Source organism: Babylonia areolata, chromosome 12 (genome assembly GCF_041734735.1).
Source record: "Babylonia areolata isolate BAREFJ2019XMU chromosome 12, ASM4173473v1, whole genome shotgun sequence".
In the NCBI taxonomy this organism is placed as follows: Eukaryota; Metazoa; Mollusca; class Gastropoda; order Neogastropoda; family Buccinidae; genus Babylonia; species Babylonia areolata.
The window spans coordinates 9,138,417-9,161,832 of NC_134887.1; the positions used below are offsets into that span (position 1 = coordinate 9,138,417).

General features: G+C 39.8%; 1 protein-coding gene across 1 annotated transcript in view; it reads right to left on the reverse strand.

Annotated features, from left to right (window-relative positions):
• LOC143288376 (uncharacterized) overlaps positions 1-22,578 on the reverse strand; it is a 69,522-nt gene extending 46,944 nt beyond the window's left edge. Inside the window, exons 1-14 of the mRNA XM_076596776.1 lie at positions 22,388-22,578; positions 17,410-17,613; positions 16,159-16,239; positions 15,250-15,393; positions 13,708-13,874; positions 12,431-12,688; positions 10,416-10,675; positions 9,036-9,228; positions 7,369-7,512; positions 6,508-6,847; positions 4,676-4,986; positions 3,899-4,042; positions 1,713-1,938; positions 777-1,168 (exon numbers count right to left, since the gene is read on the reverse strand). Of these exons, the coding sequence (XP_076452891.1) occupies positions 777-1,168; positions 1,713-1,938; positions 3,899-4,042; positions 4,676-4,986; positions 6,508-6,847; positions 7,369-7,512; positions 9,036-9,228; positions 10,416-10,675; positions 12,431-12,688; positions 13,708-13,874; positions 15,250-15,393; positions 16,159-16,239; positions 17,410-17,605 (2,856 nt within the window). The 5' untranslated portion in view covers positions 17,606-17,613; positions 22,388-22,578. The remainder of the gene's footprint in view (positions 1-776; positions 1,169-1,712; positions 1,939-3,898; positions 4,043-4,675; positions 4,987-6,507; positions 6,848-7,368; positions 7,513-9,035; positions 9,229-10,415; positions 10,676-12,430; positions 12,689-13,707; positions 13,875-15,249; positions 15,394-16,158; positions 16,240-17,409; positions 17,614-22,387) is intronic.
• Between the last annotated feature and the right edge of the window lie 838 nt (positions 22,579-23,416).

Below are 23,416 nucleotides of genomic sequence, written 5' to 3' on the forward strand. Positions count from 1 at the left end.
TCAAAGTTATCCTCATTAGACACCACAACCATCCCCAAACAGAAAGAACACACAACTAAAAACACTCACACACACTCATGCACTTAAACACTCACATTGTTAAACACTCAGCTGTGCCTGAAATGTAGCAGGTAGCTTTATCAAAATTATCCTCATTAGACACCACAACCATCCCCAAACAGAAAGAACACACACAACTAAAAACACTCACACACACTCATGCACTTAAACACTCACATTGTTAAACACTCAGCTGTACCTGAAATGTAGCAGGTAGCTTTATCAAAATTATCCTCATTAGACACCACAACCATCCCCAAACAGAAAGAACACACACACCTAAAAACACTCACACACACTCATGCACTTAAACACTCACATTGTTAAACACTCAGCTGTACCTGAAATGTAGCAGGTAGCTTTATCAAAGTTATCCTCATTAGACACCACAACCATCCCCAGAAAGAAAGAACACACACCTAAAAACACTCACACACACTTATGCACTGAAGCAAACCCTCCTCTAAAAAGATTATTAAAAAAAAAAAAAAATATATATATATATATATACACACACACACACGCACACACATAGAAACACTCACGGTGACCCACTTAAAGAAAAATAACAACAAAAAACCCCACTAATATTGTTAACATCTTGGCTGTTATGACAGCAGAATACTTTGATGATCAAAGTCACCCTGATCAGACATCAAAACACACACACACACACACACACACACTGAAAAACAAAAACCCTAAAAAACACCCACATTGTTAAACACCCCGTTCCTGTAGTTGAAGTAGACCAGGTTGCTCATCCCTTCCCCGTTGACAATCTGGAAGGAGTTGCTGTTGGAGTTGCGCAGGGCGTCCACCAGACGCTGGCTGAGGATGTTGGTGTTCCTCATCTGTGGGCACGACCCTTGGGAGGACCCTGTGCAGTACGTGTCCAGGATCTGCTTCAGGGCAGCCGCCACCGAGTCCAGGGCCTGGACCACGTAGGGGCCGTAACCCAGGTAGACGTTGGTGGAGGCCAGGTTGGTGGGGGAGGTGCACACCTGGTTGTAGCTCCCTCTGGAGGCCATCATCAGGGAGCAGTCAAACTTGTTCTCGAACCACTCGGCCAGGAACACATCACTGGCGATCTGGCTCAGGGACAGGCCTGCGGTGGAGAAAAAGGAATGGAAACGGGGGAAAATAGTTGAGCGGTTGTCAGAAATTATTCAATACTGTGGCAGAACAAGCATGTATAGGAACTGTTTTGTCAACATGAAGTGTGGGCACTTCCGTTTGTGGACTGTTATCTTCATTTTGTTTTTGCATTCACTGGCTGCAGTTCCCATGTTCACATGTTTCACGAAGTGACCATTTTATATGTGCCAGCACTTTCATCTGCCATTCCACAACAGCCAAAGATGAGTCAAATCAAATCAAATTATGGTGCTTGGAGCCTTGCCAACAACTAAGGCCATCTCAAGGCTATCGCCACGTTAGCATCTACTTCAAGTCAGGGGTAAACTAGTACAATAAAAACTAATCACTGCTTCAAGCTTTTCACTCAAAGTTTAAAAATCTATCACAGTTTAAAACATTCAAATCTGATCAAAAGTGACAACGCAAACAAAAAAAAAAAAAAAGAAAGAAAACGAAAAAAAGAAAACTCTATGACAAACAACAACACTGTCCGACAGAAAAAAACGTCTCACCTGACAGCCAGGTCTTGAACTGCGCGTTGCCGGTCTCTTTCAGCTGCACTGTGATCATTCCCTGCGCCTCCCTCTCATACCCGGCCAGGATGGTGTCGGACATCCCAAGGTCCTCTGACCCAGATACGAAAGTGATCTGCCCCTGAGAGCCGTTGACGGTTCGGACAGCCTCCAGCAGGCGCCTCAGGTTTCGGTTTGAGACGAAAAGAACCACCACAGGAGACGACTGCAAAACACCACACTCAGATGACACAGACTGATGATGATGTAATACACTAGGCCACAGGCCCTTGTCATGGAGGTGAGAAACTTGTAACATCACATGTGGTAAAACTCAAACAGTAAACGTAGGTTCATGATACACTGAATATCAGAAAATGAACAAACACAAACAAAGCAGTGCAACTTCAAGATTAATGATAATAATAATAATAATCCATTTTATACAGTGCCTTTCCATGTAAAACATGTTCAGTTGTGTTGTACAATGTAAACACCAACAAATACATAATGTATTCAAACACAAAAATAAAAATCTAACTTTCATAACCCTACACAGTTATACAACCAAACACTACTAAAGTATGTTAAGACATACCCCAAAATCTCTGTGCACAACATCACACTCACCATACATATCATACATTACAAAACCTAAATAATGCACATTTCATACATATCACAAGACTTAACACTAATACTGCAATACTTAAAACAAATATCACATATATCACAATATCAAATCAGCAGATATCTAAAATAACATAACTGCTAGCAAGAGGCAGCTAGGAAACAGAACTGCTAGCTAGAGGCATTCAGAAAACAGAACTGCTAGCAAGAGGCAGTCAGACTGCTAGCTAGAGGCAGTCAGAAAACAGAACTGCTAGCAAGAGGCAGTCAGACTGCTAGAACAGGCAGTCAGGAAACAGAACTGCTAGCAAGAGGCAGTCAGACTGCTAGAACAGGCAGTCAGAAAACAGAACTGCTAGCAAGAGGCAGTCAGACTGCTAGAACAGGCAGTCAGGAAACAGAACTGCTAGCAAGAGGCAGTCAGACTGCTAGAACAGGCAGTCAGAAAACAGAACTGCTAGCAAGAGGCAGTCAGACTGCTAGAACAGGCAGTCAGGAAACAGAACTGCTAGCAAGAGGCAGTCAGACTGCTAGAACAGGCAGTCAGAAAACAGAACTGCTAGCAAGAGGCAGTCAGACTTCTAGCTAGAGGCAGTCAGAAAACAGAACTGCTAGCAAAAGGCAGTCAGACTGCTAGAACAGGCAGTCAGAAAACAGAACTGCTAGCAAGAGGCAGTCAGACTGCTAGCTAGAGGCAGTCAGAAAACAGAACTGCTAGCAAGAGGCAGTCAGACTTCTAGCTAGAGGCAGTCAGAAAACAGAACTGCTAGCAAGAGGCAGTCAGACTGCTAGAACAGGCAGTCAGAAAACAGAACTGCTAGCAAGAGGCAGTCAGACTGCTAGAACAGGCAGTCAGAAAGAACTGCTAGCAAGAGGCAGTCAGACTTCTAGCTAGAGGCAGTCAGAAAACAGAACTGCTAGCAAGAGGCAGTCAGACTGCTAGAACAGGCAGTCAGGAAACAGAACTGCTAGCAAGAGGCAGTCAGACTGCTAGAACAGGCAGTCAGAAAACAGAACTGCTAGCAAGAGGCAGTCAGACTTCTAGCTAGAGGCAGTCAGAAAACAGAACTGCTAGCAAAAGGCAGTCAGACTGCTAGCTAGAGGCAGTCAGAAAACAGAACTGCTAGCAAGAGGCAGTCAGACTGCTAGCAAGAGGCAGTCAGACTGCTAGCTAGAGGCAGTCAGAAAACAGAACTGCTAGCAAGAGGCAGTCAGACTGCTAGAACAGGCAGTCAGAAAACAGAACTGCTAGCAAGAGGCAGTCAGACTGCTAGCTAGAGGCAGTCAGAAAACAGAACTGCTAGCAAGAGGCAGTCAGACTGCTAGAACAGGCAGTCAGGAAACAGAACTGCTAGCAAGAGGCAGTCAGACTGCTAGCTAGAGGCAGTCAGAAAACAGAACTGCTAGCAAGAGGCAGTCAGACTGCTAGCAGAGGCAGTCAGAAAACAGAACTGCTAGCAAGAGGCAGTCAGACTACTAGAACAGGCAGTCAGGAAACAAAACTGCTAGGTAGAGGCAGTCAAACTGCAAACAATGACGCAAAATGTACAACATACCTGAGCGCTTCTGATGCGTCTGATGATGGACTCAGCATCCATGTTGAAGGTGGACCACAGACCCACACAGATGTTCATGCGGCTGGCCTGGCGCCGGAAGTTCTCTGCAGCTCTGTGGTAGTAGGAGTGTGATTCAGACACAACCTGAAAACCAAAGTCATCTGTCATACACAAACATTCTTTAAAATTTACTACCGCTCCTGAAGAGCAGTACAGTATAAATACTTCTTTGGTTATTAGAAAGAAGATGGGTGTGTGAATGTAGGGTGGCAGTCAGAAAACTGTTTACTTTAAGGCATAATTTTGTCACACTTTTTTTCTGCCTATGGTTTTTTTGTTATTGTTAACACATTCACTGGAACAGTTAGCATCTGGACACATGAACATCTATCGCGTGCATCTAAAACTGTTGCTATTCCGATTGTAATGTTTAATGAAAACTGAACTTTCTTTGCAAGGTGCACAACAACAACAAAATGAAAATAAATAAATAAATAAATAGATAAAAACAAAAAAAACATCTCCAGGCCTCATGAACATGTTGAACTTATGCAAAGGTCTGGCAGCTGTGGCTGCGTCTTTTTATTCTTTTGTCATTTTCTATTTATTTCTTTTTCTTTTCTCTTTTTTTTCTTTCTTTTTTTCTTTTTTTTTTTTACAGCAGATGAGGTGTAGCGCATATATGGATCTGTGCGCAAGCTCTGACACCTGTTTGAAACTGAAAACTGAAAACAAAAAACAAAAGAAAACCAGTTTCTCCTTGTAGGAAGGTCACACCTGCACATAATTCCAGTTCAAGCCGCTCAGCATCTGCAGCACGGACAGCTGCACTGTTTCCTGCGAGGGCACGACGGAGACGAGGCGGGGGTACAGGGACGGCCGCAGGAAGTCCATGCTGGTGGGGGCGATCCGCACGTGGGGCAGACCCACAGAGGCGAGGATCCCCGCGATGCCCAGACCCGTGTCGATGCGGGTCATGTCCAGCACGGCCACGATGTTGGTGGTGGAGATGATGGTGCCGGTGCTGTCTGTGTACAGCCTGAAGCCGCCCAGCAGGTTGGTCAGGAAGCTGCGCGCCGACTGCAGGCCTGGGACACACCACCGAGCCACCGGTTTAACATCATTGTGTGTGATTTTAAGTGCCTGCTAGATACCTGAGGGTGTACATTTTGTATACTATTATCTTTCTTTTTTCTCCATCCAAAAGGCTGATCAGGAAGCTCTGCACCGACTGCAGGCCTGGGACACACCACCGAGCCACCAGCTTAACATCATTGTGTGTGCTTTAAGTGACTGCTAGCTACCTGAGGGGTACATTTTGTATACTATTATCTTTCTTTTTTCACCACCCAGAAGGTTCATCAGGTAGCTCTGCACCGACTGCAGGCCTGGGATAACACCATTGAGCCACCGGTTTAACATCGTTGTGTGTGATTTAAGTGACTGCTAGCTACCTGAGGGTGTACATTTTGTATACTATTATCTTTCTTTTTTCTCCACCCAGAAGGTTCATCAGGTAGCTCTGCACTGACTGCAGGCCTGGGATAACACCACTGAGCCACCGGTTTAACATCGTTGTGTGTGATTTAAGTGACTGCTAGCTACCTGAGGGTGTACATTTTGTATACTATTATCTTTCTTTTTTCTCCACCCAGAAGGTTCATCAGGTAGCTCTGCACTGACTGCAGGCCTGGGATAACACCACTGAGCCACCAGCTTAACATCATTGTGTGTGCTTTAAGTGACTCCTAGCTACCTAAGGGGTACTTTTCTTTTTTTTCCCACCAAGCAGGTTAGTCAGGAAGCTCCACGCCAATTGCGGGCCTGGGACGACACTAAACCATCAGTAACATCATTATGTTTGCTTTAGTGATTACTACCTCAGGGTTACATTTTGTACATGGTTATCTTTTTTTTTTATCATATGATGACAGAACTTGAATACATATATTTATAATCCATAAATACCTGGATACACTGAGCCACTGGCGTAACATCACAGTGTCTGCTTTAAGTGACTGCTAGCTGCCTAGGGGATACATTTTCTACGTCATTACTTTTTTTTTTTTTATCAAATGATGACAGGACTTGAATACATATACTTATAATCTATAAATACCTGGACACACCGAGCCACTGGCGTAACGTCACAGTGTCTGCTTTAAGTGACTGCTAGGTATCTAAGGGGGTACATTTTCTACATCATAATCTTTTTTTTTTATCATATGATGACAAGACTTGAATATGTATACTTTATAATCCATAAATACCTGGAAACACGGAACTACAGGCATAACTTCATTGTCTCTACTTAAGTGTCTGCTACCTGAGAGCAAAATTTTGTTCATATCTTTTTTTTTTCCATATGAAGACATGACTTGAATACTTAAATTTCATTATCCCCAAAATACCTTGTAACACAGGATCAGGGGCATAACATCACTGTATCCAGCTATGTGACTGCTACCTGGCAATAACATTTTGTACATCTTTATCTTTTTTTTCTGTATGAAGACAGGACTTGAATACACATAATAAACAATCCAAAAATACCTGCCATATGGATTTTACACTGCCACCACCACACAGAAAGACCTCAACATACTCACCAGGACAAATATCCACAACCAGGTAGCCAAGGGTCAGTCCACGGCTGGACAGAACGTTGTTCCTGGTGCCAGAGTACTGCACAGCCACAGCCTCTATCAGCCGGTCAGGGATGGCCTCCATGCAGGTCATGTGCTGCCGGTCTGATGCATGTGCATTGACCAGCGCCATGACAACGTAGTCCCCTGGCTTGTAGGTCAGGGTGATCCCTTTGGTGGGCTGCACGCACTTGACGCAGCCGCCTGTCGGACATTCCGACGACTCGGGGAGATTGGCGGATCCCGTGCGAGTGAACACTGGTCGTGATGTCATTTGCAAGTTCCCATAGGAATAGGAAGCAAACTAGGGAAAGAGAGAGACATTATTTGTTAGGCAAGATAATTCAAGTCTTGAAAGAACCTTCAAAAATAGGACATTGATTTTTTTTCTTTTTTTTTTCTTCTCCAATACTGATATTGGAAAATATTTGGTCAGCTTTCAAGCTGACTTACTAAATAGTAACAAATGGAAGCATGCCTTTTCAGGTTGTCCTTGCATGGTTACTGTCAACCAATAATTTCTACGCTTGTCATTCTGTTCACTTTTCCAAATGTTGTTTAACACAGTTTGACATAATTTCAGAAATAGAGTTCAGTGCAGGAAGTTGTACCATGTTTTGGTGTGTTCAGAAAGTAGTGGCACATGTCTGACCAGCCACAGAAATCTGCATGCACCTGTAACCCAACAGAAACTAATGATCTGTTGTGGAAAAATTATGCCCATCATGTCATGCATGTTGACACACACACTCACAAACACAAAGACTCTCACACAACGCAACTTAAATCAAAGTCTGACATGGACCATGCTGAAAAAAAAATTGCCTTCTGGAAAACGTAGGATCCACCACTGCTGGCATAGTTGTAGAAGGTGTAGCCAGAGAACAGCAGGTCCCCATTGACATCGTAGGCCAGACGCCGGCCTCGCAGCTCAGGGATGGGGAAAGTAGTCGGCAAGGTGATGTCCACCTGAGGACAGGCACCAACACAGCATGACCAACAGTTCTCAATCTTAATCAAAAACTGAAATTTCAGCGTTAAATCAGTGTTTACAGAAACAAGATTACGAAGTGCTGATCATTTGCTTACCGGTATACGCTGCCCCTTAACAGCAAAATTTCAGTGCTTTTTGTAAACTGCTACAATTTTTACTTTGCCCTCTTTAATTGACACACATTTAAAAATGTTGATCCAGTGCTCTTATTATGACTGACACTCATCAGTGCAAGTGTGTGCGCTTACATGCACCTGTCAGCACACTCATGAATATGCACATAAATAACTTCCATGCACTGATGCAGCCACCTCTTCAAAGACAGAAGACTGAAATGAAAAGCAATTCAGTATCACGAACATATCAAAATTTGAATTCTTTATCTGAGAGCTAAAATTTCATCAGCTGATTAATTTTGTTTCCTTATTGTTACTTTTAATTCTTTACCAAAATTCCATTTACTGATCAATTTGAATTTTTTATCTGAGAGCTAAAATTCCATTTACTGATAAATTTGAATTCTTTATCTGAGAGCTAAAATTCCATTTACTGATTGTTTTCTGTTTCCTCATCGTTACCTCAAATTCTTTACTCACTATAAACTGGGGATATACCATGAATTATTTCAGGAATGCAGTAGATTTCTTCTATGTATTTTCACTCTTTTTCTGCAACCATGGACTGCAACTCCTGTGTGACTTGTTTATGTAAAACTTTTCCTTGTGTGGCAGTTTTTACCACACAGTTTAAGCAGCAATACTCCATTTATCTGAGGTGACATCCACAACATATATTTGCAATTCCAAACCTTAATAAACAGAGATTTACAACATGCATGTTTGGATATTCTGAATGCAAACACACAACAAAACAAACAAAGGCACTAGTGATCAAGTCTTTACATCTGTTTCAAACGTTCAAAATTTCATAAGAGCATAATACATCATATCAAATACCAGTATATTCTAATGGTATGCCCTTGTAATTTTAGGTCACAGAGGAATGGCAGTGAATTTTGAAAAGCTGAAAACACTGAGCAATTACAGCCTGAAATTTCCACCCATAGCTTACATGGTGTCAGACAAGATTTGAACCCGACAATGCCCGCTCAGCATTATTTGTTGGAATACATCTAGGATTGGTCAGCTGCCATTAAGGGTAAATGTACTGTCAGTTCAATCCAAAAGAGAAAAGCCATTCTCACAACAGATTAAAAAATTTTTTTTAATAAACTCTTTGATATCTTAAATAAAATTTGATATCCAGAATGTGTTTCTTCAACACACATATTTTCCCTAATACCTTCAACCAGAACCTCTGCACTGTGTATAACCAGTGTCCTTCAACATTTCATCCAACGACACAAAAGCACAAATGGAAAATGTTGATGCTAGAAGTATTTAACCAACATTAAATACACCACACAAACTAAAGTCTAGATGAAGTAAAATGCTGTACAAACAACTTGCCAAAGACACAAGCTGTTCATCTCACTCACCTTGCTCAGATAGTTCTTGTGGAAATCCAGAGGACTCATGTTCTTGAGAGGGCTGCATACTCCGCTCAAACCCCCGCACACTCTCTTGATGGCTTCAGCGTATGTGTAGATGGCTAAAATTGTCTGTTCCACATATGGGCTCTGTCGGAAGTCTTGAGCACGATTGATGGTGTTGGAACATGTTGGCATCGTACTGTGAGGGGAGAAAAACAATTATGACTGAAGATATAGTTTTCCAGACAAAGTCACAACTTATGTTTGAGACAGAGAGACAGGAAGAGAAAGAGTGATAGAGCAAGAAAACAAGAGAAATAGAGAAAGAGAGGGGGAGAGAGAGCGGGAAAGAAACTTGAAACTTGAAATGTTTTATTGTCATTGCCTGCAAAGGTCTTTTGACAAGGGGGTAACATTTTCACATCAACAGATTACAATAATCTTTATAATGTAAATTTTAAAGAAAGATTGGTAACATTGACACCATAATTATATATGTACACAGTATCACTTCAAGGAAAATACTAAGAAAAAAAAAAGAAAAAAATCGACCATCCTCTCACATACATAATTTCATGTACTCCTTACTTTCATTCCGGAACATATCAGCATTCAGTCAACTATGGTTAACTACCTTATTATATATTATTTTGCCCGTGTATAACAAGTCCTTGTCTTATTTTTTGCGCTTCTGCAATAAATTTTGCAATCGATCTAATTATAATTTCATCCTCAGATGATAAAACAGACACAATGTTGCGCATTTCGGCTATACCTACTTAAAAAAAATTACATTTCTTTCTCAACTCATCATAAGCTTTACACTCTCTCATCTTCAATTTGTGAGCCACATGATATGTGTGTGTGTGTGTGTGTGTGTGTGTGAGTGTGTGTGTGTGTCCATGCACGTGTGCATGCACCTGCATGTGTATGTAATGAAACAAGGATATGTGTGCGGTTTTAAGGTCCAAGCTTGTGTGCAAGTATTATCTGTGTATGTGTGCGTGCGCTTGTGTTATATCTGTCATCATGTCATTCCTTTAATTAAATTACATCACTGAACACTACTGTTTCTCATTTCCTTCTTTCTTTAAAGCAAAAACAAAACAAAGCAAAAAAAAAAAAAAAAAAAAAAAAAAAAAAAAAAAGATAAAGATAATCCTTATCAAAACACAATCAATCACATACATCCCTTTGCAGTTCAGTTAGAAATACACCATTCAACACAATATGTTTTTCAATGCATTCAACTACTTCCAAACTTAGCAACTGAAAAAAAAAACACCACAAAAAAAAACACACACAAAAAAACTAACAACAAAAAGAACACAGAAACATTAAAACTATCAGAAACACAAGACGGCAAACGGAACAGAAACAACTCACTTGAAAGGCGCATAATTGACAGTGGCGTCCAGCCTGCACTGATACTTGTACATGTACCAGTCTCTCAGCCACGGGTTCTCCGCGCTGGGGTTGGTGAGGCTGAGGCTTGTGTAGTAGTTTTTGAAATCGTTGATGGTGGTGGCCGACTGGCGAACGACGATGGCGCCCTGAGCCGCAGTGTACATTGAGTAATCCGTCTCCAGTTCCAGCTGGCCAAAGAGCCACTTCATGTTCTGCACTCCTGACACTTTCTGAAGGGCCTGTTCCATGCACACACACAAAGAATTGTTTCAGGTCAGTGGACAAAATTAAAACACTTTTCTGACGGGCGCAAAAGCCGAGTGGTTAAAGCGTTAAACTTTCAATCTGAGGGTCCCGGGTTCAAATCTCGGTAATGGCGCCTGGTGGGTCTAGGGTGGAGATTTTTCCAATCTCCCAGGTCAACATATGTGCAGACCTGCTAATGCCTCAACCCCCTTCATGTGTATACGCAAGCAGAAGATCAAATATGCATGTTAAAGATCCTGTAATCCATGTCAGCGTTTGGTGGATTATGGAAGCAAAGAACATACCCATCATGCATCCCCCCCAAAACAGAGTATGGCTGCCTACATGGCGGGGTAAAAACGGTCATACACTTAAAAGCCCACTCTTGTACATATGAGTGAACGTGGGAGTTGCAGCCCACGAACAAAGAAGAAGAAAATGCTTTTCCGATCACAATGGGCAAAATCAAACCCTTTCTGATCACAGTGGACAAACTGAAACTATTTCTGATCATAGTGGGTAAAAGTAAACTCATTCCATTAACAGTAGACAAAAGTATACACTTTCTGATCACAGTGGACAAAATTAAACCCTTTCTGATCAAAGTGGATAAAATCAAACCCTTTCTGATCACAGCGGGCAAAATCAAACCCTCACCGATCATCAGAGGACAAAATTTAACTCTTTCCAATCATGGTGGACAAAATCAAATGCTTACTAATCACAGTAGACAAAATTAGCCTTTTTCTGATCACAGTGGACAAAATCAACCCCTTTCTGATCATAGTCAACACCTCTCATTAAGGTGACAACCCTTCATAGAAGAGCATATTCATGAACAGCTGTTAAAGGGTTAACTGCAGATGATATCCCTTCACAAACCTCTATGATAACAACTGCTGCACAGATTTGCACATGTTCTCAGAGTTCCTGTAGAAAATGCTTTAAAAAAACTGAACTGAAAAAAATGATAAGGTAGAACTGCATTTTTCTACAGAGATAGACATTCTGTCATGAAATCCAAAACTTTAGATTCCCTTGACGCATTCCTAGCTCAAATGGAAGCTTACTATTATTTTTGTGAGCAAATACATAACAATATAACATGAAATGTTTTCTTTGTTTTTTGTTGTTTCAGGTTTGCAAGTTCATGACTAAGAAACAAACTGGAAAGATTCATTTTCATTTTTACAAATGCTACTGGAATAAGGAGAGTGATGTGATATTAACTTCATAAAGATAAAAATCACCTTTACACACACACACACACACACACACACAATTTCTCTCTCTATATATAAATACCTGATACTTACTACTGTATATGCATTAAAAAAAAAACACGAAAAAAAAAACCCCTAGTTGTTTTCTTCCATTTAAAGCTCAGAGTGTGCTTTTTTGTTTTGTTTTTCCCTTTAAGAATTATAGCGATAGCGTGGCCTACACTGTTGCGCATACTATTCCTGGTGGGGGGGTTTGGAAAAGATCTGATCAGTTTTGATAATCATACACTATTTGGCGTCCATACGAAAATGCCAATGTTTATAAAGTTGACCATACAAACACATATGCCCTCACATATGTTCACTGGTCAACACTGTATCAAAAGTCCAATGCCTAAATGATGCTGCCAGGGCTCCTCACACACATGGCCCAACAAACAAAAGCACAGCAGAAACACAACAGTACCATTACACAAATGTACTTCGCACATGAGCTAACCTTCAACTGACTACACTGACGCTCACCTGCAATGTCATGAGGGCGTCGGTGGGGTTCCCGTAAAACACAGCCCCTGTGGTGTTGTGCGAGGCAAGGTCTTGCAGCTTGGCCACGTACTCTTGCTCAGTGCCCACGTGGGGAACGGGAATGGCCGTGCTGACGCACACTCCAGCATCGAACGCTGCTTGCAAGACTTCTTTGTAGCCGCCCACACCGTACTTGTCATCTCCGTACACGATGACCACCTTTTCCCACTTCAGTTCTTTAAACAATGCAGTCACAGCCTGTCACAGAAACAAACATCATCAGCAAAAAAACAGCAAATGAGATCTCTCTCTGAACTACGTTTTTTTGTGCGTTTGTTTTTTCGCTGTAAGTGAATGTATACCTGTACAGAGATGGTGTTCTGCAACTGTGCAATGTATGAACAAACAACTGTTCATGAACACATTTCGAGTGAATCTGCTGATGAACTCTTAGTACAGTTTGAGCATTTTCAAGCACTCTATTTTAAAAAGTTTTGTTCATGATCATGACTAGGAAGTCAGTCTCACTACTTAGGAAGTATTAAAAAAAAAAAAAAAAAAAGGTTCCAAGCCGTGTACAGCCACTGACCCTGACATCATACTTAAAAAGATCATTATAAGGATTGACAGACCAGTAATAATGCAAGTGATCAGCACAAAATGCCTTTGCTTTTAAGTTCTTAGTTTAGCAACAACAACAACAAAAAAATGCTGCTGCAAACTCCAAGGTAGATAAGGTTGCACAGGTTGTAATCCTCGCAGTACTGAAAGGTTAAGAAATAAAATACTACAATCTCCGTTACATCTACCAAGAATGCTTACAAGACTTGCATCAGGCTGTGAGCAAAAATCAACCTCAATGCACTAGAAAGTGGCCTTTATGTAAAAGACAACACTGTTAATTTTGCTGGTAAAATTTTGTTGTTTCACACACACACACACACACACACACACAACTTCCTCCACAATATATATATATATATTTTTGTTGTTGTTGTTGTAAATCACTAAATGGTATATGTTACATTCAAGGTCAGTTTACAATCATAAAAGAGACACCATATATGCCAAATTCTATCAAACATACTACATATGGGAGACACGGACATGATTCCACCAAGTACACCACACAACATCCTCACCATTTTCCATTTATATCACTGTTCAGGGACACACACATACACACACACACACACACACAAACACCCCACACCACTCAAAGTTTCCACCAGGATCACCCTAGCACTTCAGTGTGAGCAGCAGGAATGGACCCTCACCCTGGAAAAGCCAGAGACTGGCTGGTCAGTTCGGAGGAAGGTAGGGTACTTGTTCTTGTTGCTAAGAGCTGGCGCTGTGGTACGCATCGAAATGACAGACGCCGGAATCCGTGGCGCCATTTCTGCCACTGACATGGACACGCTGCTCTGCATGGGCCCAATCATACCTGGAAGCACAGCGTAAGTTTCAATGTGTTTGTAATATGCTGACGACGATGCCGTGTGACCCTACACTCTCTTCAACAAAACAAAGACAGTAATCTTCTGTAGAGTCTGCTGAAGTAGTTGCCACTGGATGTTAACTCCACCCCCAAGTCTTAAAGAGGCACCTTGACACAATCGGTTAGGTGTAGGCTTTGAGAATGGGTAACTGACCTTGGCTGGGAAAGGTTGAAATGGCGGAAGGAGAGGACTGCCCCCCCCCCCCCCCCCATCCCCCCACACCCCCTTCCTATGCAGCATGCGAAGCCCTCGATATGAGTTCACTGGCCCGAACATTGTAAAAGGCTGTGGGACCTTTAACATCAGACTTGTAACAAGTCTTTTCAGCCAGCTCCAACCAAACCAAGGAGTGAAATGAAAACAGACTGACTGTGGAAAGAAAGAATCTGATCACAAAGAAAAACCAAGTCTAACAGAGACTGCAACTTCATCAGTATTGTGATTTTTAGAGGGTATCTCATACACTGACCACATCACAAATGATGAAGTGCTTGCAAGAGCGACACAACACATTAGCCACTATGATGACCTGCTGTCCACTGTAAAAAAAAAAATGATGACCATGTGACCAGGCCATGTGCCCTCTCCAAGACCATCCTCCAGGAAACAGTTCAGGGGAAGAGGAGGAGAAGGGGAAGACAAAGAGGTGGACAGACAACATCACTGATTGGACAGGAAGGAGTTTTGTCCAAACCCAGGCACTAGCAAACAGTGAGAGGTTTGTGGTACGGCATTCCAACGTGCAGTGCCCTTGTGACCCTGGAGGGCTATGGGAACAGGAAGCTGTAGTAATTTTCTGTGGTGGTGTAATACGAACAGATTTGTCTTACAATATCTTGATTTGAGCAATTCTGTGACAAAGTCCAAAACAATCATTGCAGTAAGTCAAAGGTTTTGTACTACCTGATTGTGAAGTTACTGACCATCAGTTGTATTTTTCATCACATGCACACGAATAAAAATTAGCAGCACTGGCATGCACTGCAGAAATCCACTACTGTCTTTTTTTTTTAAAGCTAATTTCTGTAACATCTCACCTCTTCAGAAGAAACAGCACAAAAAAATCAAAAGAATGCAACTGAAATACTACCACTGTCATACTAAAAGTCAAATGAGGTACCATCAAGATGAAAGCTAACAAGAAAACAAAACAAAAAAAGTTTAGTATGACTGAAAGATGAACAATCGTTATATCAAGACAAAAGCTAATAAAAAGACAAAACAACTAACAAACTCAAAAGAAGTTTGATATGACTGAAATATAATAGTGACATTACAATAAAGACTAAGAGGAGATTAAACTGTCATGGTGCACCTTACCAAGTTTGTACTGAGAGCTAGACTTTGTGCAGTAGGGGACACCATTGCTGCTTGTGCCCGCTCTGCTCACAATCTGGGGGTAGAAGTCCTGGACTGATTCCAGTGCACTTGCTTCCAAAGTGCAAGTGTCGTACGCTTCCAGGCCTGGAGAGTTAGTGAAGTAAATATGTTTCAATGCTTCCTTCATGCTTCCATTTTGCACACATGTATACAAGCGAAAGAATAACAGTGACAACAGGCATTAAGTTATCCTGGCGTGATTTTTTCCCTTATGAATACAAGATCTGTTTGTGAGGTAAACTTTTTTTTATACAGATTCCATAAAAAGTATGAGTATGCATCTATGATACCTATCAAAGACATGCAAGTATTCATTTTTAAATCAAGAGCTACATAAATGTTCGTGTCAGTGTCAATATTACAATTATGACCTTACAAAGATAATATGCCTCTGTCTAAGTGAATAACCTTTCCATTATCTATCTATTTCTCTCTCTCTCTCTCTCTCTCTCTCTCTCTCTATATATATATATATATAAGTAATCAGTACATAACCAATGGAATGTAAATAGTATTTTTCATGGCAGGCACATATGATTTATCAAAATGAATCCTTTATGTTGAATGCATGCAGCTCAGGGGCCACAATTACCTAAGAATTATGTACACAAATTGCATTTTTGAAGGTGCATACGCATTTCTCCACACATCCTCAGGACAAGTCTACGCTTGTGCTTTATTGATGACATGTGGCATTAGTGAATACGGTTTCCTGGCCGATTAAAAGCTAAAATTTATGGTCCTAAAAACACAGATAATCATTTCCACTGCAAAAAGAATGCACAAAGCTCTTGATGCCATCCATGTGTGCAAAAATCATGTTAAGCGCAATATAAAGAAACAACTCACCAAAACGAACACCGCTGACATAGTTGTTGCTGTTGAGCTGTTTGATGGTCCAACGAGCAGCCTCATATGCTTGAAGCAGTTCTAAATAAATATATCAATCATACACAGTTTGTCAGTGACACTTGACACTTGTGACCGTAAACATGCTGGTGTTTGTGACACATACAAACGTGTATCATGTACATAAGCATAAAATGTATTTCTGCTTTTGAGCATGCATGTATGTTTGGTAACGTTCTGCAAAAAATATAAATGTGTGTCTAAGCGCACACATCATATCATATGCTTGCATGTTGTGCATGTCTGTAAAAAAAATTCCATATGTTCAATTCTTGCAAGTGCACAAATCAACTGTAACTTTAGGATGGCACTAAATATCTCATGTGAAAACCTAATGGAGATACACCCATTACGACAATAACACAATTCTGTTGGATTTTTATTCCATTTTTATTCAAAGGGCACATCAGTTTTAGGCTATTTTATACTATCAATACAATATTGTCTCTGCAAACTGCATTAACAATACCAAGGAAATGAGAAAAGTTCTGTGACAACATTCTCTATTTCTGATAAAAATGGCATGACGTTAACTAAGTTTAAGTATATGCACAAAAGAATAATAGGAAAGAAGAGGTCTTCTGCTCATTTTTCAAAATTGAAAATGTTTGTATTCTTTCAATTTAATCCAAAAACATTAAAATTATCTGCCCTCATTTCTTTCTTCAAAGCACAGAAAAAAATGAGATGTTGCTATAATATATGATTTTGCTTGCCTCTGAAATCTATTAGAAAAGTTTATCAACCTGATTTATAACCAAAGTGATATGTTCTATACCACACTAACTCTTTTTTCTTCTTTTTTCTCCATCCTTCAGTCACAAAAGCAGTGTTCAAAATGCCTATCTGACTGTCAAGAGACAACTAAACCTTCTGGTGAACAAGTGGAAAAGCTCTCTCCACTGTTTATTTCTTGTTACAATTCCATCTTCTTCTCCTGAAAAAAAATTTACAACTCATATAATGAATCATGTCCGCTGACTTGTCATTGCTCTACCGGAGGTTACTTTTATAAACTGTCTCTTCAATTTGGGAAAGCAAGAAGAAAACTGATGGGAAAAGTAGAGTTGTTTTTTGTTGTTGTTTTTTTAATTCACTTGTCCCCAGGACAACTACAGTTATCAGAGAATTTCTAGCCCTGCAAAAAGCACCCCCCTGACAGCACCAAACTGACTGATGCCCAAAACTGACCTTTGCTGGGCAGGCCACACCCAGTTGGGCCAGAGCTGGCCTCACGGATGTCAAACAGTCCAGCCAGCAGAACGTTGGCGTTGCTTGTGGCAACACTGACGTGTCTGCGGTTTGCGTCACAGGTCTGCTGCCTCAGTGTCAGATCGGAAAGAGCTGGCGCCACCCACAGGGCCAACACAAAGATGGTCTGCCACATCTTCTGGTCTGTCAAAAAGATGTTCAACAGCAATGCTCATTCCACTACCCTCTGGAATTAAAATTTGTTTTGTTTCATTTTGACACAACAAGTGAGGTACTAGTTGGTTTAATTTAAATAGTGTTTTACTAGTTTAAAATGTCATAACACAAATACAATCAATTTGATAGAACAAGACAGTCTTTATTGAGTCCTGCTGCAATATACACATACTGGTATATATATATATATATATATATATATATATATATATATATATATATATCAGAGAGAGAGAGAGAGAGAGAGAGAAGGGTGGGAGGGAGTTGGGGGGGGGGGGCAGGGGGCAGGGCTGAGAGGAGATAGATGTGTGTACACAAATGCTAAATATGTGATGGATGTCTCTGAAGCACTTGCTGGGTTTTTCATATCTTTGCAGAAATTGTTTTTCAAAGAAGGCATCTTATGATATGTGGTAAATGAATTTCCTATGTTCTGACACCGGGAATGAAACCTGAAATCCAAGACACTTAGACTGAAAGTCCAACACTGTAACCACATGGCCACTGTGTCCAATTTCTCTGTCCTTTTAAGTAAGAAAAATATGATAACCACACAAACTGTAAAGAATGAAACAAACATCTAATGTCCTTACTGTGGTGCCACCCCAAAAACTACCTGCCAACTATTAAAATGTTCAAATGAAGAAAGTTTATTATAAACTGTTGGTTGTAAAATAAGAGGCTGTTGGTTGTAAAATAACTTTCTCCTCTTGTAATTTTTTTTTTTATAGACTCAGCAGTTATCTTTCACTTTATTGTAATAAAAATGTTTACAATTACCTGAGAAATACATATACGAGGAAAGTGCATCTTTCATTCTTTGTGCTATTTCTCCTAATCTCAATCCAAATCTATTGCAAGTCATTATATTATATTTTTTGGGTTTAACAAAATAGGTGCTGGTTTTCAACTTTGTTTTATTCATTTTAAATATATATATATATATATATATATAACAAAACAAAAATCTGAATTTACGCTGCTACCCAGCAGCTTGGTCACATAGGTGACGTCATGTTATTTTTTACGTCACCTTTCTGACCTTACATGACGTCTTCTACTATGCAAATATATCATATTTTAAATATTCCTTCAATTGTCTATATACACATCTCTCTCACTCTCTCTCTCTCTCTCTCTCTGTATCTCAGTGATCGAGTATATATATGGCATCTTCTTTGCTGCTTTATTTCTTCATCTCTTACAGCTGTGTGCAAACTAAATTAACTTCTGAAAAACAGTCACGCTCTCATAAGATTAGAAACTGAAGGAAAAGAAGGGGAAAAAATGCATAACTGACTCTACTGTGGTTTTCTCACCAGCATTTTGTTCCCTCCTGAACCATTTAGACTAAATAGTAAACAAGAGAAGAAAAAAATCACATGTTTACTGTTGGCTCAGATGAGGTTAAGACTGACACTCAACAGGCAAGGATCATCCACTTTACAGAATGGTCTTTGACAATGTTGCTAAATATCATGTTCCTCCCACGTTGAATCAGAACAGATGAATCATAAAATGTCTTCCCAATTTGGTGATCTTGCAGTTTCCTTCTCTGTTTGCATATGATCGGTTATGATTTCTCCTCCACTTCCATGTCTGTTTTGACTCCCAGTCAAAAGTCTTTCATGTCAGTGGATTCATGGGGATAGTCAATGGAGGGATGTGATGGTGGTGCCCACTCATGGTGAGGCCCTTGGCCTTGCTAAGACTGGCTCTGTGACTTAATAGTAACAGTTGCCAGCTGGTTATGAGTAAGTAGTTCCAATGTATGTTGTATCAGAATAGGCACTACTGAACACAACCATTATCATTATGAATCAACAGCAGTGGAGTCTCCACAACTAAGCGAACAAGCAGGCATGTGCACACAAGTGTATAAGGGTATGCACATTCATGTGCACATATGTATGGTTGCATAATAAATTATACACACATGTAAATGTGAGCATGCGTGTATATGCATGAATATGCGGATGTGTGTGTGTGTGTGTGTGTGTGTGTGTGTGTGTGTGTGTGTGTGTCTGTCTGTCTGTCTGCATATGTGTGTGTGTAGTCCAATCTCATTTTCGTATGATATCTTAATGACAATAAATTTATGCAGGGATGTGCAGTGTCTGACACTGGACATAGACAGGTGAAGGGCTGAGAATGTCCGATCATTGTATTGCTCAAGACGACAAATGTCCCATTACTTTTTCATCGGTGAGATCACTGTCTGATTCATTTCTTTGATAGCTTGGGCATCATCTGTGACTTGAGGGAGAAGTCAATCCTCCCCAAATCAACTATTCAATCGGAACAAGGCCAGCATCACCATGCATGCTACCTCATGGGAGTTTCAGCCAATGTTTTAGCATTTGCTTAACAAGGATGTAATGTCTTCTGCATACGCACAAACAGGAAAAAGTCTGCTGCTCCTTTTCTGTCCAGACTTGGCCATATGTCAAACAGTTTCTTGATCTTCCCAAAGAAAACCAAAAGTTTCCGAGATCTTGAGCTAGGTTATCTAGAATGAGGATGATGATTATGATGATATGGCTATTTATATACCTCATATCCTCCATCAGAGACAAAGCTCTAAGTGCTTTACAAACATGGAGTCATTTGCACAACAGGCTGCCTACCTGGGTAGAGCTAACTGAGAGTTGCTTATGGCTAATCATTCATTTCCTACGTCATTCCATCAGGTTTCAGTCACACCCGTATACATACTCACACACACATATATAACCTTCATGAATGACCATTTGTTCATTTTTACCCTGCCATATAGGCAGCTATGCTACATTTTCATGGACTAAAGGATGCATCGCCATGAATGTTTAAGTCCAACAATTTCAAGCAAAAAATCTTAACAACATTGACTGTGAACATCAGTGTAAGTATACTATAAACAAAGTCCTTAGTTTTATTTTCGAAAGTCTTCAAACCAGAAAAGAATGCTCATATATACGAAATCAATAGGAAAAAAACAGATCCAGTCAGGAAATTTTTTTTTTTTCTGAAACCAATTTTTGACTGAGAAAAGTAGATAAAGACTATGACAGAAGGCAGGAAAACACTGAAGACTTTAATATTCATTTTCAAGACTTCAGAATTCAAATTCACACTTATTCTTCATTTTCATATCCTTCATTTTCAAGACCTCATTTCCATCCAGTGAAGTGCCTACAAGTACAAAGTACAGGAATGTTTTCAATTCAAACATGCTGATAATTGAATAATTAAGTGATACTACTTGTTCATTTTTATTGTAGCTGATTAAAAACTTAAGACTTGAACATGACCTGGAAAAATGTGTTGAACAATGAAGTATTTTCAATGTACCATTCACCTCAGTGTGAAAAGGACAAACATTCTATTACATTTTGGTGGGTCATGACAGTTGTTTAAAGTGCGGCCATGATAAGAATTCTTACAATTTTAATGAATTATATATAATTCATCCACATTTCCATGAAACACAAGTACCCAGTGCTGGATGAAATGAGTAGTTCCTGATTTCTAAAATATATTACAACCTGGGTGTCAGGTGGTGGCAAGTACCACATGGGCGACTGATGGTGTTTCCATTCCAAACACAAGACATTCAATGATTATCTTTGTAAAAGGTTTACAAAATGTCACCAAAATTTTCCTTGACTATACAAAAGCATTATTTCAGTGCATGATTCAGTTGTAAGGAATGAACTTATGAAGTTTAAATTGGATAAATAAAATCAGACTGTCCATGCTCACTCAATCAACTATGCGCTACTCTTGGATATATGGATAGAAAAAAGAATGAATACAAGAACTGTTGTTGTTTTGCGAGGTTGGGTGTCTTTTTTCTTGTTAATTCTATTTTTTGTAGTCACAAACTTTGTAAAGATTAAATCGTTTTCGTTACTAAAATGTTAAACTTAGATGATAAAATATGGATTATGTATATCTATAATATATATATATATATATATATATATATATGTGGTCATTATATATAATTTGAAACAGAATATATAAAAAAAACTTTGCATTTTGAAAACAGTATAGCTACAAATAATAATTATGTTGAGGTGTGGTTGTTATATCTGGAAATGATTAATGAAGTGCTAATGTATCATCAGCAGAAACATCAAATTACTCTTGATATGTGATTTTTCTTTTTTAACAATAACAATAACAATACTTGAAGAGTCAAACTTCGCATGCATGTCATATTGCATTTGTTTTAAACTCTATAAGCACTGTGTGGAGTAAAACCTGTAGATCGAATGCATCAAATACATGTTCAAGCCATGTACCTCCACCCTACCTGCCTGGATATCTTTAAAAATCTTGTGTGTGTGAGTGTGTGTATGTCATTGTTTTCAAGGGGGGACACCAAGCAAATCACGCTGGCTAACGAAAAATGCAACCGTTGATAATCGATCTACACAATGATTTCATTAATTAAAGGTATCAACATTTGTTTTCAAATTGACCGCATGGATATGTTATCTGCCTTTCAATGCCAAGATGGCATGTGCAGTCATTTTGATAAACAGAAATCATTACGTTTCCATCCTATAACCTTAGCAGAACTGTATGTCCCGTTCATGCTTCTGAAAACACTAAAATAAAAAAACAAAAAACAAAACAGTCTCATTTTTGTAACAAGACTGTATGAAAATAAAAGCACTTCATCTAAGAAAGCTAAATGATCAAAACATATCATAGATTGACAAGACGAGCATAACGTTTGCAGTTCGCAACATACCTTGCAGGAGAGCAGATCTACAGTCCTAAACTCCCAGACTCTTTCTGTGGCGAAGTTACCATCCAAGTGTTTACTTGACCAGTTGATGGACAAGGAGGAAATTCCAGAAAAAACAAAATTTGGCGACACCGGCTCGTCTTATGCCTCCACCGAACTAGTACCCACCCTACCTGCACGTTCGAAGGCAGGAGAAACATTGCACTAAAAATAGAGCGATACGGCATTCAGAAAGCAACTGGTTCCAAACCGAAAAGCGAGCCAAACCTGTTCTACCAGTCGTGCTGCACCCCGATTGTCGTCTGCAATTCTTATTTTAGTTACAAGAGACATGACTCAAACAGAAATTGACTTTGAATTGGATGCATTACCTCCCTTCCACAGTACACGCCTTTCCTCCCACTCTCTGACGGTAACAAAGACAAAATTTTCTCATTAATTTTGCGTCACAGAAACAATGCACCACTGTATGGGTGATGGATAAAGAGAAATAGCGGGGGAAAGGCACTGAACTGCATCGGCTACAGATCGCCGGCCGTTGCCCATCACACGAGGTAGATGTTGTGGATAACCTCGGCCGTGTGTGTGTGTGTGTGTGTGTGTGTGTGTGTGTGGCTGTGTGTATGTGACATGTGTTCTTGAGATTGATGTCTATTCACGTATAATTTATTGTCTATTCACGTATAGTGTGATTTTAGACGAAACGAAATGCTTTATATAAACGTGCAACTGGGAACTTAATGTCACTGAGTTGCAAATTCACTAGTAATGAAAAAAAAAAATAATAAGCAACTTGTATCCGGACAACAACAACAATAATAATGACAACAACAATAACAACAACAACAACAGTATAATAATGATAATAATAATAACAATAATCAATAATAATAATGTGAACCGTGAAGCAACAAACCGTTTCAAAATGTTTAACAAAAACAAGAAACTGTCCGCATCTTCAAACGATCATGGAGATGGGTTAAAACGGCACTGAGTTTTAAAGCATCGAATACTTTCAAAAAGGGTATGTAT